This window comes from Dufourea novaeangliae, unplaced genomic scaffold (genome assembly GCF_001272555.1).
Source record: "Dufourea novaeangliae isolate 0120121106 unplaced genomic scaffold, ASM127255v1 scaffold141, whole genome shotgun sequence".
Taxonomy (NCBI): domain Eukaryota; kingdom Metazoa; phylum Arthropoda; class Insecta; order Hymenoptera; family Halictidae; genus Dufourea; species Dufourea novaeangliae.
The window spans coordinates 427,873-440,176 of NW_015374017.1; the positions used below are offsets into that span (position 1 = coordinate 427,873).

At 35.6% G+C, this 12,304-nt stretch overlaps 3 protein-coding genes across 4 annotated transcripts; all 3 read right to left on the reverse strand.

Annotated features, from left to right (window-relative positions):
- Nucleotides 1-1,685: 1,685 nt before the first annotated feature.
- On the reverse strand, nucleotides 1,686-3,657 carry LOC107188865. Its single transcript, XM_015577245.1, has 3 exons — nucleotides 3,474-3,657; nucleotides 2,824-2,946; nucleotides 1,686-2,736 (listed from the first exon to the last, which is right to left on the reverse strand). Exons 1-3 carry the CDS (start codon nucleotides 3,632-3,634, stop codon nucleotides 2,559-2,561), a joined length of 462 nt encoding a protein of 153 aa, XP_015432731.1. The 5' UTR covers nucleotides 3,635-3,657; the 3' UTR covers nucleotides 1,686-2,558.
- A 1,080-nt stretch (nucleotides 3,658-4,737) lies between these two features.
- On the reverse strand, nucleotides 4,738-7,879 carry LOC107188826 (probable pyruvate dehydrogenase E1 component subunit alpha, mitochondrial). 2 transcript variants are annotated; one of them, XM_015577191.1, is made up of 7 exons: nucleotides 7,549-7,879; nucleotides 7,374-7,391; nucleotides 6,574-6,810; nucleotides 6,258-6,476; nucleotides 5,728-5,976; nucleotides 5,230-5,478; nucleotides 4,738-5,133 (listed from the first exon to the last, which is right to left on the reverse strand). In XM_015577191.1, the coding sequence occupies exons 1-7, from the start codon at nucleotides 7,597-7,599 to the stop codon at nucleotides 4,948-4,950; spliced, it is 1,209 nt and encodes a 402-aa protein (XP_015432677.1). In that variant the 5' UTR covers nucleotides 7,600-7,879; the 3' UTR covers nucleotides 4,738-4,947. The 2 variants fall into 2 exon arrangements, with proteins under 2 accessions (XP_015432677.1, XP_015432678.1); XM_015577192.1 differs by lacking the exon at nucleotides 7,374-7,391.
- A 1,031-nt stretch (nucleotides 7,880-8,910) lies between these two features.
- LOC107188805 lies at nucleotides 8,911-12,291 on the reverse strand. Its single transcript, XM_015577168.1, has 8 exons — nucleotides 11,939-12,291; nucleotides 10,888-11,008; nucleotides 10,700-10,812; nucleotides 10,488-10,620; nucleotides 10,180-10,314; nucleotides 9,990-10,099; nucleotides 9,710-9,916; nucleotides 8,911-9,599 (listed from the first exon to the last, which is right to left on the reverse strand). The coding sequence occupies exons 1-8, from the start codon at nucleotides 12,072-12,074 to the stop codon at nucleotides 8,911-8,913; spliced, it is 1,644 nt and encodes a 547-aa protein (XP_015432654.1). The 5' UTR covers nucleotides 12,075-12,291.
- Between the last annotated feature and the right edge of the window lie 13 nt (nucleotides 12,292-12,304).

A 12,304-nucleotide genomic window follows, 5' to 3' on the forward strand; every position in this document is an offset into this window, starting at 1 on the left:
AAAGCTAATTTATTTTTAATTTAAAACATGTATTATTTAACAGTGTTGCATTTGTACTTCAACTAATAGATAAACACAAAAGCAGCGTTTATGTTACGGAAGATTAAGAAATCCATGACTTTAACATGACTTAACTTTTACATTCAGTACTTGAGGCTCTTATCACTGTGCCCAAATTCATTACGTATCGTTTGCGTGACATATCTTACGGCACTTAATTAACGATCCGTGAGCTCATGGTTACCAGAAGATCGATTGCTATTCCATTGTATGAACTGTAATTCGTAAGAAATTCTTTATACACGAGAATGTACCGAAACAGACTCGATTCGAACTATTTTCTGACAGAAACTGTGTGTCGATTACCCGAAATGTTTGGGGTGCCTTCGTTAATCCCTGAGAAATACTCTCGTTCTGCGTGTGCTAGTTAAGTGTCACATTTATCGTACATAAGCTGAAAATGAAATTTAATGAACATTTGCGAAGTACGATAAAAAATACGAATGAAGAAGCTGTCACTATCTTTAAGATGATGATATCATATGTGATACGATTCACGACTGCAACGTGCAATCGCGTTACTTATTCTTTTTTTTTTGTTTTTTTTTTTATGTAAAATAGACTGTATGGTGTAACTATGTCGATTACTATCTTTTATACTGTAATTTGGAACACGTATCTTAATTGTTTGTATGAATATCTAAATACAAATACGTACAATATGTATATTGCATGATATCGTAACAGAATGAAACTTATGTATATTTTAGGCATAATCAAATATTAAATTCTTTCCTCTTGGGGAAGAACCCGCCTACAATAGTTCAGCCGAGTATAATATAATTTTGAAATTGCTAACGCCTTTCAATCGGATTTTAACGAATTTAGATGTGTACAATTCTCATACGCGCGTTGTGATATTCCTAGTGAAATAATGTCTCGCGTGTCACCAGAAATGATAATACGCTATCATTAATACGAAGACAATGGTAGTCACATGAAAACATGGGAATCTACATTCTGTAAATGTTTTCAGTTCCATTTGTGTGATGTTTGTCCCCTCGTATTAGTATACAGATCGCGCTAACGTGACCGGTACATGATTTACATATGTACACAAACATACATATTTCAGTAAACACAACATGGAACATATTTTTGCCATCCAAAGAATCGATTTCTAAATATAAATTATATTTTTCAATATAACAAGCGAATCATGATACAGGAATAACATGTACATACATACAACATAATAAATAAAAGAAAATACTAAATATTGTTAAATTAATGCCTGTTATTGAGATCATCCAAGATAGTTTTACTCTGTACCTGTTAATACATTTTTTGGCTCGTTTATAGTCTAGAAACTTTTCATTTGATTCTGTTACATATAATTCATTATCATTTCTCATAGTACAATTGTTAGTCTTTGAACTTGTAAACTTACACAATTGTAAATTACTAAATTGAAACTCCTGTGTGCTGTGAACGCTTACTGTCGCATCCTTATTATTTATTATCATTTTTACTATTATCTATAGTATGCTTGATTTGTATGTACAATTTATCCACGAGCAAATAATGTCTGCACATGCTATTGGACAGTTCTATTTTGTCTAATGCAAAACTTACTAATAAACTGTAAAACTTTGATAACAAAACATCACATATTTACCCTCTTTTTTTCTTATATTTGTAGGCAAACAGACTGACAGATGTATCACTTTCAGTTTAATAATAGTTTATTATACACGTGATACAATCTTATTCCAGTTGCAGTGCAGTCGTATGCATTTTTTAAAATCATAACACAAATTCAAGTAACATTGATCCTTCCGTATAAAAGAAGCCTGCTCGTGCTTGAACAGCAAATTAATCTGTATACTTACGTTCATAAAATAAGAATTACAAATACTTCATTTTTCGTGTGTATATTAAATCTTTTAATTCGTTTTTTTTGGTGCAACATTCATTAAATTTGCAGAAAAAACTTGCACATCTCTAGTACTATTACTATTGCTAATTGATTAATTGAATGGACATATAGGGTGCCCGAAAAAAAAAATGCATTCACATTGTAAAGCCACAATAAATTAAAAATCCAGCTTGTTCGTTTTACGTATTTTTGGATACATAAGTCGCAACTCCATACATATTTATGGTAACATTAATGTATAACGTGAGGTATATTTTGCATTTCAAGAAATCACTCTTCATTGTTTTCAAAGTACAGTAACTATTTTCCAACTTTTATTCCATGTGCTCTCTGAGCATTTTTTAGATGTTGTGAACGAATGACAAGAACAAAAACAAAGTACTTTGACATAGTTATGTTTAACATAATCTGGTCTCAGCCACCAGTCATTTGTACAGCAAAGACCATACGAAATGTACAAATTTGTAGACATTTAAAAATCCTTTGCTTGAAAATTATTCTGTGTTCCATTACTCTTGGTTTGATCCCACTACTCCGTAATATGTTATTGCAAATTTTTGCTTGGATGCATTTAATACATATATATCAATGTTGCGTTCATTACAAAAATTCTATCAATCTACTTCTTCTGTGTCTGCTCATCAACGAAGTTTAGATAACTGGAACCAACCTTAATGAGTGCAAGACCAGACCCAATACCAGCTAGTGTGCACAGAGTAGGATTAGGTGGTATAACCGATCGTAATACTGCCCACACCAGAACTGATCCAAAGCTTAGCAATACAGCACCGGCAGTACTATTAACAATAAAAATCATGCCGAGAATTCATTCATACATTTTATTGTGAAACAATTTATGGCTTAATATATATAAAAGTTCTTACCTATATGCAATTCTTACACTTGTAGGAGCCTTTTTCATATGCTCGCGAGTATATATATACGAGCCAGTGCCAACAAGGGCACTTCCCAGTAAAAAGTTTGTGATGTCTTTCTTTGGGAATATTCTATAAATACACAAGAAGAGCAATACCAGGACACAAATTCAAAAATGGAGAGTAAATTACTTTTTTGATACCATGAAATATATAAAGTGTCTCTATTGGCACTTTGTACGTCTGATTAGGTACAGAAATTTTCAAAAAAGTCTTGTACCTCCCCTGCCTTATGATTTCCTAGGAATTACAATCATTAAAAAATTGTTCAATGTAGAAATTGTATTGTAAATATGGAAGCTAGAATTATATCGAAACGCGAATTAATTGTGTTTTTGTACACATACAACATCATTTGTCACGAGTCGCCTGCAAATAGGTCAATCACGGTGACTGACAAACCCCCATTTACCATGATTAATTTTCTTTGAAAACTAAAACGGTCAGAAAAAATGTGAATTTTCCAATGATACGAAAAAATGTATTGTACGATATAGGACCACTTGTAGATTACGTAACATTCAGAAACGAATAATGCTTTTAAGCATAACGACAGAGGTTAAACGGTTTAACGTACGACGAATTCCTGGCTGTCTTACCTGATGACAAGACTCGGATTCATCACGTTGACCGACAACGCGGTGTAAGAAGTGACACCGAAAGCCGGAACGTAGAATTTCACGAGGCTACATTTCGTGATCGGCTTCAGGCCGAGTTTCTGAAAGATCGTGCCGGCGTTCGTGCTTCCTGCGGCCGCCATTCTTCGTTCGTCTGCCTTCACCGAGCTCGTTCTACTCAATGAGCCTAGATTCGGAAATATACAGTCCGCGACAAAAAGGTATGTTCACGCCATTGTTTTTTCAAGATAACTATCGTGGATATCGGATTGGAACAAGGTAATTGTTTTCAAACGAAAAAACGTTTAATCTTGACATTCTTTTATATTATTGTACATGATTTAAAAATGGAAGAACAGATTTTATTAAAAAGAGATGTTAATGGATAAGAAAAAAAGAACGATATTGATGCTGAAGTAATAAAGTGATTATTATGACGTATACGAATTTGTTCGCTGATGAAATTCGAGATTATAGTTTTCTCAAAAGATTTTGTGTTTTAGCAAGATATATCTTTACGTACTGTTTATATATAGTTTAACAATGGTTTGCTGAAAACCAAAGGAGATTAGACTGGTCAGCACGTTCAACTAATATTAATATAATTGGGAACTTATGGAAGCTTTTTGTAAGAAATTTTTATAAAAAGAATAAATGGTTTTTTGAAACAGTCACTTTTTTCACTATTTTAAGTGAATCTACCTTTTACTCCAAAATAACTTGTCTCTGTACATATAATGTTATTCTTATGTTATAAAATCTGAAAGTAAGGGATTTCTGTTAAGTACAATCACGATTATATCCTTCACATTATCCTTCCACACAAAGTCACAAGTCTATTATATTTCAAAAACGATAAAGTAAATAAAATACAGTGAATTTACCTTTTTGTCGCGGACTGTACCTGCGCTGGGCGATTCGACCTTAAATATCGAGATATTTACGCGAATCTGACGATCCGACTGAGCAGAGGACAAGGATTATGAAATGGATTCTTGCAATGCGTTCGTAAATACATCAATATCGCGAAGTATGTCCAAATCTTACGAACTGTTACGCAGAGTCGTTAGTAAATTCGATCGAGTTACAAATAACGTACATACTTTATTGTTTTAATTTGATAATTTCTATCACTTTCACTTATTTAACTACGTTTATTAACATTTGTTTATTTTGATTGTTCTAATAAGCAGAAATGATACAGTAAGGGCAAAGAAAACGAATAGTAAAGGTATTGTCTTTTGAGTTGTCTTTGATACGTTTACTGTTTCGATTCACAGTTGTAAGCGTATTATGTACAGTTAGATTGCCGACTACATCTTTCGCCTAAGGTGGAGAGAATGTCCCCCCACAAATTCTTTTGTACAAACTATATGAGTTTTTGTGGTGGCAGGTTTTGTTTTAAAGAGTTTTAATACAATTTCATCCGCTAGAGTTTTTTTCCAAGAGAATTTCTTTAAGCGTTAACTGCAGGGCCTAGCCTCGTATGCGGCAGTGGGTTGAATGGAGTTACATTTCGGATTTCCTTCTCTAGGCAATTCGCGTAAATGTCAGCAGTAAGCTCGTTCGATGGAATTTCCGTGTCCGCCTTAGCAGCTTTCACGGCATCATCGACTTGTTTCCTTATTTCGTTTTCCATTGCCTGAAAAAAAACAGTGATTTGAAAAATTTTACAATGAATACACAAAAGAACTTAAATATTGGGGCAGGGAGGAGGAGGGGAGTCAAAAGAACATACTTTAATTTCGTCTTGGGTGACGATTTTAGCATTCAAGATTCGTTCCTTGAACCCAGTGATAGGATCACGACTTTGCCTCACTTCTTGAATTTCTTCTCTAGTACGGTAACTAGTACCAGGATCGGACATACTGTGACCACTGTATCTGTAGGTTACAGTCTCCATAACAATAGGCCCTTTACCAGATGTGCAATGATCGACGGCGAATCTTGTTGCTTCCCTGACGGCTAACACATCCATACCATCCACCTAATAACACATTTCATTGATTGAATTAGGCAACGTAATTGTCATAAAATAATTGTAAAATCGAGACATTCTGACTTTAAGAAGAGTTAGGAAATTAGAAAAATAAGTGGAAAGGTACCGTAACTGTGATTATTAAGGCATGGGTTGGTCAATCAAAGAAACTGTGGATTACAAGTTCAAAGCCCTGCTTGTCCTGTCTCTTTTTATCCAGGTTCCTAGATAATGATAATTGCTTTTTCAAAAACTCACCCAAATTCCAGGAACGTAATCTCCTCGTGTGTAGTAGTCTGTGCTAGCCGAAGCACGATCAACGCTAGTACCCATACCATATCCATTATTTTCGCAGACAAAGATACAAGGAACGTCCCATAACTTTGCCATGTTGTATACTTCGAATACTTGTCCTTGGTTAGCTGCGCCGTCTCCATATAACGCAAGACATACTCCTCCAGTATTCATATACTTCTGAGCAAAGGCAATTCCAACTCCCAATGGCACCTGTGAATTCGATAAGACTATGATTCTACATAGATGGTTGATTTAATGATACCAATTATCAATCCCGAAATGGCGTACATAGATCTTCTTGAAGATTCATTTATCCAAGGATAACAGCTGACTACTTTTTTTCTATTTCCTCTTTTCTGGACCCTTATTCGGAGAAAATTATTATAAATTTGTTTAAAATCTCGCGAGTACTTGAATTACATAAAACATTGGGTTGAACACAAGTGACCTGTATGCGCCATGTAACAGTTCGAAAAATACGGAATACTCACTTGAGCACCGACAATACCGTTTCCACCATAAAAGTTTTTAGTGTACATATGCATAGAACCACCCTTGCCTTTTGCATTGCCACCCTTTCTACCAGTTAATTCAGCTAAAACACCGAATGGTTCAATGCCCATTAAATAAGTCCACCCATGAGCACGGTAGGCAGTGATCACAGAGTCCTGAGGCCTGAGAGCAGCTTTCATTCCGACTGCACAAGCTTCCTACCAAAAGGATACAAATGTTTCATTATTCGACATCTATAATGTATAATTCTTTAGACTTTGGTAGGAATTACAAAGTAAAGTAAGCAATTCTTACCTGGCCAGAATATAAATGGCAGAAACCTCGGACAATTTTTTCTTTGTAGAGGTTTCCCGCTGCTGTTTCCATACGACGAATTGTGTGTAATTGCCTATAAAGATCTAAGGCCTCGTCCCTGGTAACTGTGACATGAGTAGAGGGTCCACTGTCCAGTTTGTGTAATCGAAAAGGTTTCGTATCAAATGAAGCTTCTGTGGCATAATTATTTTTCTTATTGCAGAAAAAAGACACCACCTGAGAATGCATGAAACATTTAAGTCTTCTTTAACTGAATTTTTTGCAGGTAAAACCCCATAAATATGAATCCTTCTAACTGAGTGGTTCATAATGCAAGCAATTCAAATGAAATAACCATAGTGTAAATGGCATTTTTAGATAGGAATAACCCGTCAAGTATATCGAAGAAGTTCTTCGGTTTCATCCCTAGAACACCCTATATCTATTACCTTGAACTTTTACGTACCGTTAACTCATTTTTCCAATTATCTGACAGAAGTTAATTCCTTTATGTACCTAATTATCTGACAAAAGTTAATTCCTTTATGAACCCCTTAATTCACAAACATATGCAAAAAGTAAAGTAATATATGATAAAGACTGTGCAATATAGAGCAAATGTAGATATATAGTCTCAATGTGACACTGAAACTTTCACGATGCGGACCGTCACGGCCTGGAATCCCGTTCGCGCAAGGAAAAAACAACTCATGGAGTACGTGAAGAGCAAATGGTACAGAAGCAAAAGAACGTTGGTCGAAGACGTCGATGATAACAAACAAATCTCAGCGAGTAATTACCTCGTTCCAGCTCCCGAACTGGTGAGACACCAGGCGATATAAAAAGAAAGAAAGATCAAACGATCAATTGTAGAAAAGATCGTATAATTAGAAATTATAACAAGACCCTAGCATGGAACGTGTTGGCAGATATCTGGCTAGAGGTCATTCGTCAATGGTCTGATTCCGTACTTACGTTGCGTTTTGACGTTTGCACGCCGATATTTCTGATGCAGTTCGGGATCATTTTCGTAGGGCCTCTTCTTTAATCGCGGTTAGGATCGAACAGAAAACAGGGAATCAACGTTAACCGACAAAATGGATCCGGCAAGGACGGCTCATTCGTTTGGCGCGGACAAGTATCGTAAGTCGTAAGATCTAGCTCGTAAACGTCACAGGTTGGATCGTATCCCCTCCACTAGAATTATTAGAAAAAGTGTTGGACGATCTGACGTAATGAGTCGTTCACAACGGGGAGATTGGAATTGAAAAGAATGTTAAAAATGAGCACGTGCACGGGGGTACAGACCAAGTACATCAATGGTGAAATTTTTTGTATTCGAATACAATAATTATAAGTTATATTTTTTTTTTATTACCAGCAAATGAATATTAAAACAAGTAAATTTTAAGCACCATAAAAGAATCGAACAAGGTTTATTTAGTTAGTAATCGGCATTTCCATTTAGAAATTTCTTTTTATAAACACAGAAATAATTATTGGATATAAATACTCTTATAGGAGTGATTTTTCAAGGTAACCTTCGTAGTTAAGAATAGTTCATCGTATCAGCTGATTGTATAGTGATGCATAATGTATTCGAACACGTGTAAGTTACGAAACAATTCTGAATTTAATATGATAAAAATTATAAGATAATCGTGGGGCTTTGTTGTCACACGCTTAAATATAATCAAATTGTATAGTAATGGTAATTAATACAACATAAAATATCAATTTTGCTTGGATAAAAATTTGAAGAACCACGTGTTTGTCGAAGAGCGCGAATTCTTTTCGATTAGTGCTGCTACCTACCGAAAAGTTCTTGAAATATAAAGTCCGTTTAAAAAAAACTCAATTTCTAGTGCAATGAAAGGAAATATTTTCTAATTAAATTGCAATCAGTAATTAATTACAAAAATATGTAAATTCACAGAGTTTAATAAAAAAAGTTATACATTTTTTTATATTTTTAATTCTATTACTTTGAAATGGAAAAAGGATAGTTTTGAACCATTAAGAGTACATCTGTAGCTTTTTAGTTTACAAATTAAAAAGAATACTAAGTATTGTAAAGTGGGTGACACTTAAAAAATGAGAAACTTATTTTAAATTAACCGTTAAGTATATATTATCCTTAAATAATCATTAAGATAAATATTATAGCACTAAATGTTATAAAAATTATTCACGCAGCTTTAATCACTAATGCGTACAGTTGTTAAAAGTCTTCCTATTGTGCACGAACTGTAAATATATTTTGTAATAGTAATGCAGAATGTGCAAGGTATTTCTTTTTCATTAACCACAAGATACAACTCGTATTCACGTAGGACTTTATAAGGTGGTAACGTTTAATATACACGGCGGTGTGAATTGCACGTAACGTATTGTGTTTTTGATATTAATATATGTCGATGAAATGGTAACGACTATACCGAACAAAACGATCAAGTAACCAAACCAGTCATGCCATCTTCGGGAAGTACAATTCAAGATGGACCGCCGTACCGGTTGTTCAGAAACAAGTCTTCTGTATGTACTAAAGGGATTACTGGCATCTATGAATACTGGTTCGTCATCGTGATTTCTCTGTGTCATTAAATATTGTTCACTAGTTTTCCTATCGTTAACAGTGTCGTTCTCATAATCCATGGTGTCGTCGAATTCATCTTCCAGTTCGTCGTAATAAACGTACGAATACTGATAGTATTCACTCTTCGGCATACCTAGAACACCATAATATACTGATCTCGAGTGAATCCTCGGATCCGTCGAGATACCTCCTCCGATGCTTCTACGTCTCTCAGAACCTGAGTACACTTCAGGTGTCGATACACGTATGGATCTTCTTTTGAGAGCAGTAGCTTTTGAATATATCAGCGGAGGAAGCACGAAGACTAATGGACCTGTTAACGATCCTCCAATGAGTGCTATAACGATATCGAATCTTGGCACAGATTCTCCTACAGCTACCCCAAGAAAGACGATAGCTGACCTTACGGCACACCTTTTCCATCCAAATGCTGTCACAAAAACATTCATTATTTCGGACACTTGTAGTATTTTTTAAGTCCTGTGTTCTGTAGTGTTAGTGTGTAAAGAAATTATATTAACATTGTTGTAGTTCTCTTACACGGTCGGATATTCCATTGATCCTCTAGATCCTGGAAAAGAGCCGAATGACCCAAAGCACTCGAAAGACAGAGCTGAAGAGCTGCAAGCAGAATAGCTGCGCTCATAGTAAAACCTCCTGGGACCATTTGCAGAACATTAGCTGTTGTACTGGCGCCATATTTCCACACAGCTAAACTGGCAGTGACGGTAAATAATGAACCACTTACTATAACGAATGACATCAGTTATTCATGCGATTGGAGGAGCGAAATATTTCAGCGAAGAAAAAATATTGTTACCTAAGAAAGAAATTATCACAGCCTTGTTGATACCCTGAGGTCGACGCATGTCCACTTGCACAGTCATTAATGTTGGATGCACATCAAATTGGAATGCCAGCATTCCGTATCTAGAAAGTTGTTTGATGACAAATATTACACGAAAATGACATTAACTTATAAACGCGGTCAATACTTTCGCAGCATTCACCCAGAAATAAATTTGTCCCAGGAAGGAGAAGTAGGCACTGGTAGGATGTTAAGTTCTCGGTCATCATCAATTATACACCACCATATTAACACTGCTGTCAAAATGACAGTTATGGAAGAAAATGTTGTTATCAGTCTGCAAGTATACATAGAATATACTCTCAGTTATGAAAATATCTGAACATTACAATTGAATTTGGTATTCCAGATTCTATATCAAATGTTCAAATATATTCCTGACACACTGTGTGGAATTTTAATTTCAAAAATTATAAAATAGGATTTCATTGAAATTTGAGCAACAGTTACTTCATATCACGAGGGCTTCCAAGCCACATAATTGGGCACAAAAGTACACCCACAACCAGAAGCCAATAGCAGAAGGATAGATCGAATCGTTGTCCGGATATTTTCAGTCCAAATAATTGTAAGTTTTGTGAAGCTGAAATTGACCAATATCATTTATGATTAATATATCTAATAAAGTGTACTACTACATGAAACGTATAATAAGAACTTACCAACCAGTAAATTCGGTATACTGCAACCAAACACGGTGAGATCTAGAATTATAGTGACAAAAGTCTTTGCACGAGGTCCTAAGGTCAGTTCGGTCACGGCGGCAAGAGGATGTCTATGAAAAAGATTAAAATAAACAACGACGGTGAAGACCAGATCATTTATAGATTGAAATTGGATATAATCTTACCGATTTTTCCGTGAAATTTGTGGATCGAGGGTCTTTGCGATTATCCATGATTTTCCAAGGAGAACCGCTGTATAAATTTGTAGGCCCAACACAATTAGAACCAGGGGAATCCCATATAATCCTGAAATCGTGAAAACTATCAATCATTTTATAAACACCTTGAAATATCGCGTTACGAGACTTGTAAACAATGATCTAACACAGATGAAGTATTAATAATCGTGAAAAACAGCGTATCAGGTATCATAGAATAACAAGTTTCTTTAACAAGTTAACCAACTTTATTTCCTTCAAATCAATCAACTCTTTCATACAGCTGCTCGCACATCCTTCGCACAAACCTTTCTTACAGGTGATCTCACTCAGAATTACAGGTAAATCATAGAATCGGTTTAAATAAAATATTTTGCGAAACAAACTTACATCGTACTTACAATCGACCATTTCTTTGTGTGTGTATATATATATTAATATTATAGCTTATAAAATAAATCTGACAGGTTGATAAACACCAAGTGCGCGTCACAAAACACAGTCCACGCTAACTCGATAAACGTATTCACAAAAGTTTCGGCGCGTGTTTCGATTTGAAGAAAAAAAAAAACAAAAAAAGAAAATGTCACTATCGACGAATATTCGTTAATTTTGTAGGTTCATCGATCCACCTGTACGGAATATACAGGGTGTCTTGTATTTGGTTGTACAAGCGAGCAGGTGTTGATTCTACGTGATAAAATTGAATCGAAAATGTAGAATAAAATTTCTTTCATTTCAGATTTCGTTTTTGAGGTAATCAAATTTGAAAATCTACCGAACGTATAGGCTTGGCTAACGCGTCTGTTCATTGCATTCCATCTCCACTTACCACCATCACAAATACACATGTTTCAGATTAATTTTCAATGTCGATTTTCTCGAAAACGAAGTTTCAAATGAAACAATTTTATTCCATACTTTTTTTCACGTACAATTACCCCCTGCTCGCTTGTACCACCAGTTATGAGACACCCTGTATACGAGAATATAAGAACAGACAAAGAAAAGAACTTACCGCATTGCACGATCGCGCGCGGTAAAGCGATGATCGGAAAAACGCCGAATATGTCGATGACGCATAACGTCGCGAAGAAAAGCGACAGCTCCGAGTTCGCGTCTCTGTAAAGCAACGGCCGTCTCTCGCGATTCATTTCGGGGGAATAATTCCTTATCCCGTGTGTGTTCGGGACATCGACGGTGAACACGGAACCGGTTTCATGCGCGTTGCGGTTAGAGTACCACACCACGCGAAACGGTAACACGATACCCTTTATCGAACGCGAACGGCTTATCCGGATACGAGACGTGGAGTTTTAAAGAAGACCCACAACAACGTGTCTCCTCCTTTTGCACGCACGCATAGTCGTCGTTCCGTCTGAAC

Bases quoted from the DNA above. Each gene is read 5' to 3' on its own strand.
- LOC107188826 (XM_015577191.1), bottom strand. From the start codon at position 7,599: ATGATCCCGAACTGCATCAGAAATATCGGCGTGCAAACGTCAAAACGC. The intron at 5,977-6,257 runs GTGAGTATTCCG...TCGAATTCACAG, and splicing joins ACGGTATTGTCGGTGCTCAA to GTGCCATTGGGAGTTGGAAT. The intron at 5,134-5,229 runs GTATGTTCTTTT...GTTTTTTTTCAG, and splicing joins TCACCCAAGACGAAATTAAA to GCAATGGAAAACGAAATAAG.
- LOC107188865 (XM_015577245.1), bottom strand. From the start codon at position 3,634: ATGGCGGCCGCAGGAAGCACGAACGCCGGCACGATCTTTCAGAAACTC. The intron at 2,947-3,473 runs GTAAGACAGCCA...GTGTATTTATAG, and splicing joins AATCCGAGTCTTGTCATCAG to AATATTCCCAAAGAAAGACA. The intron at 2,737-2,823 runs GTAAGAACTTTT...TATTGTTAATAG, and splicing joins AGTGTAAGAATTGCATATAG to TACTGCCGGTGCTGTATTGC.
- LOC107188805 (XM_015577168.1), bottom strand. From the start codon at position 12,074: ATGAATCGCGAGAGACGGCCGTTGCTTTACAGAGACGCGAACTCGGAG. The intron at 10,621-10,699 runs GTAAGTTCTTAT...GGTCAATTTCAG, and splicing joins TATACCGAATTTACTGGTTG to CTTCACAAAACTTACAATTA. The intron at 9,917-9,989 runs GTAACAATATTT...CATTCGTTATAG, and splicing joins TGTGATAATTTCTTTCTTAG to TAAGTGGTTCATTATTTACC.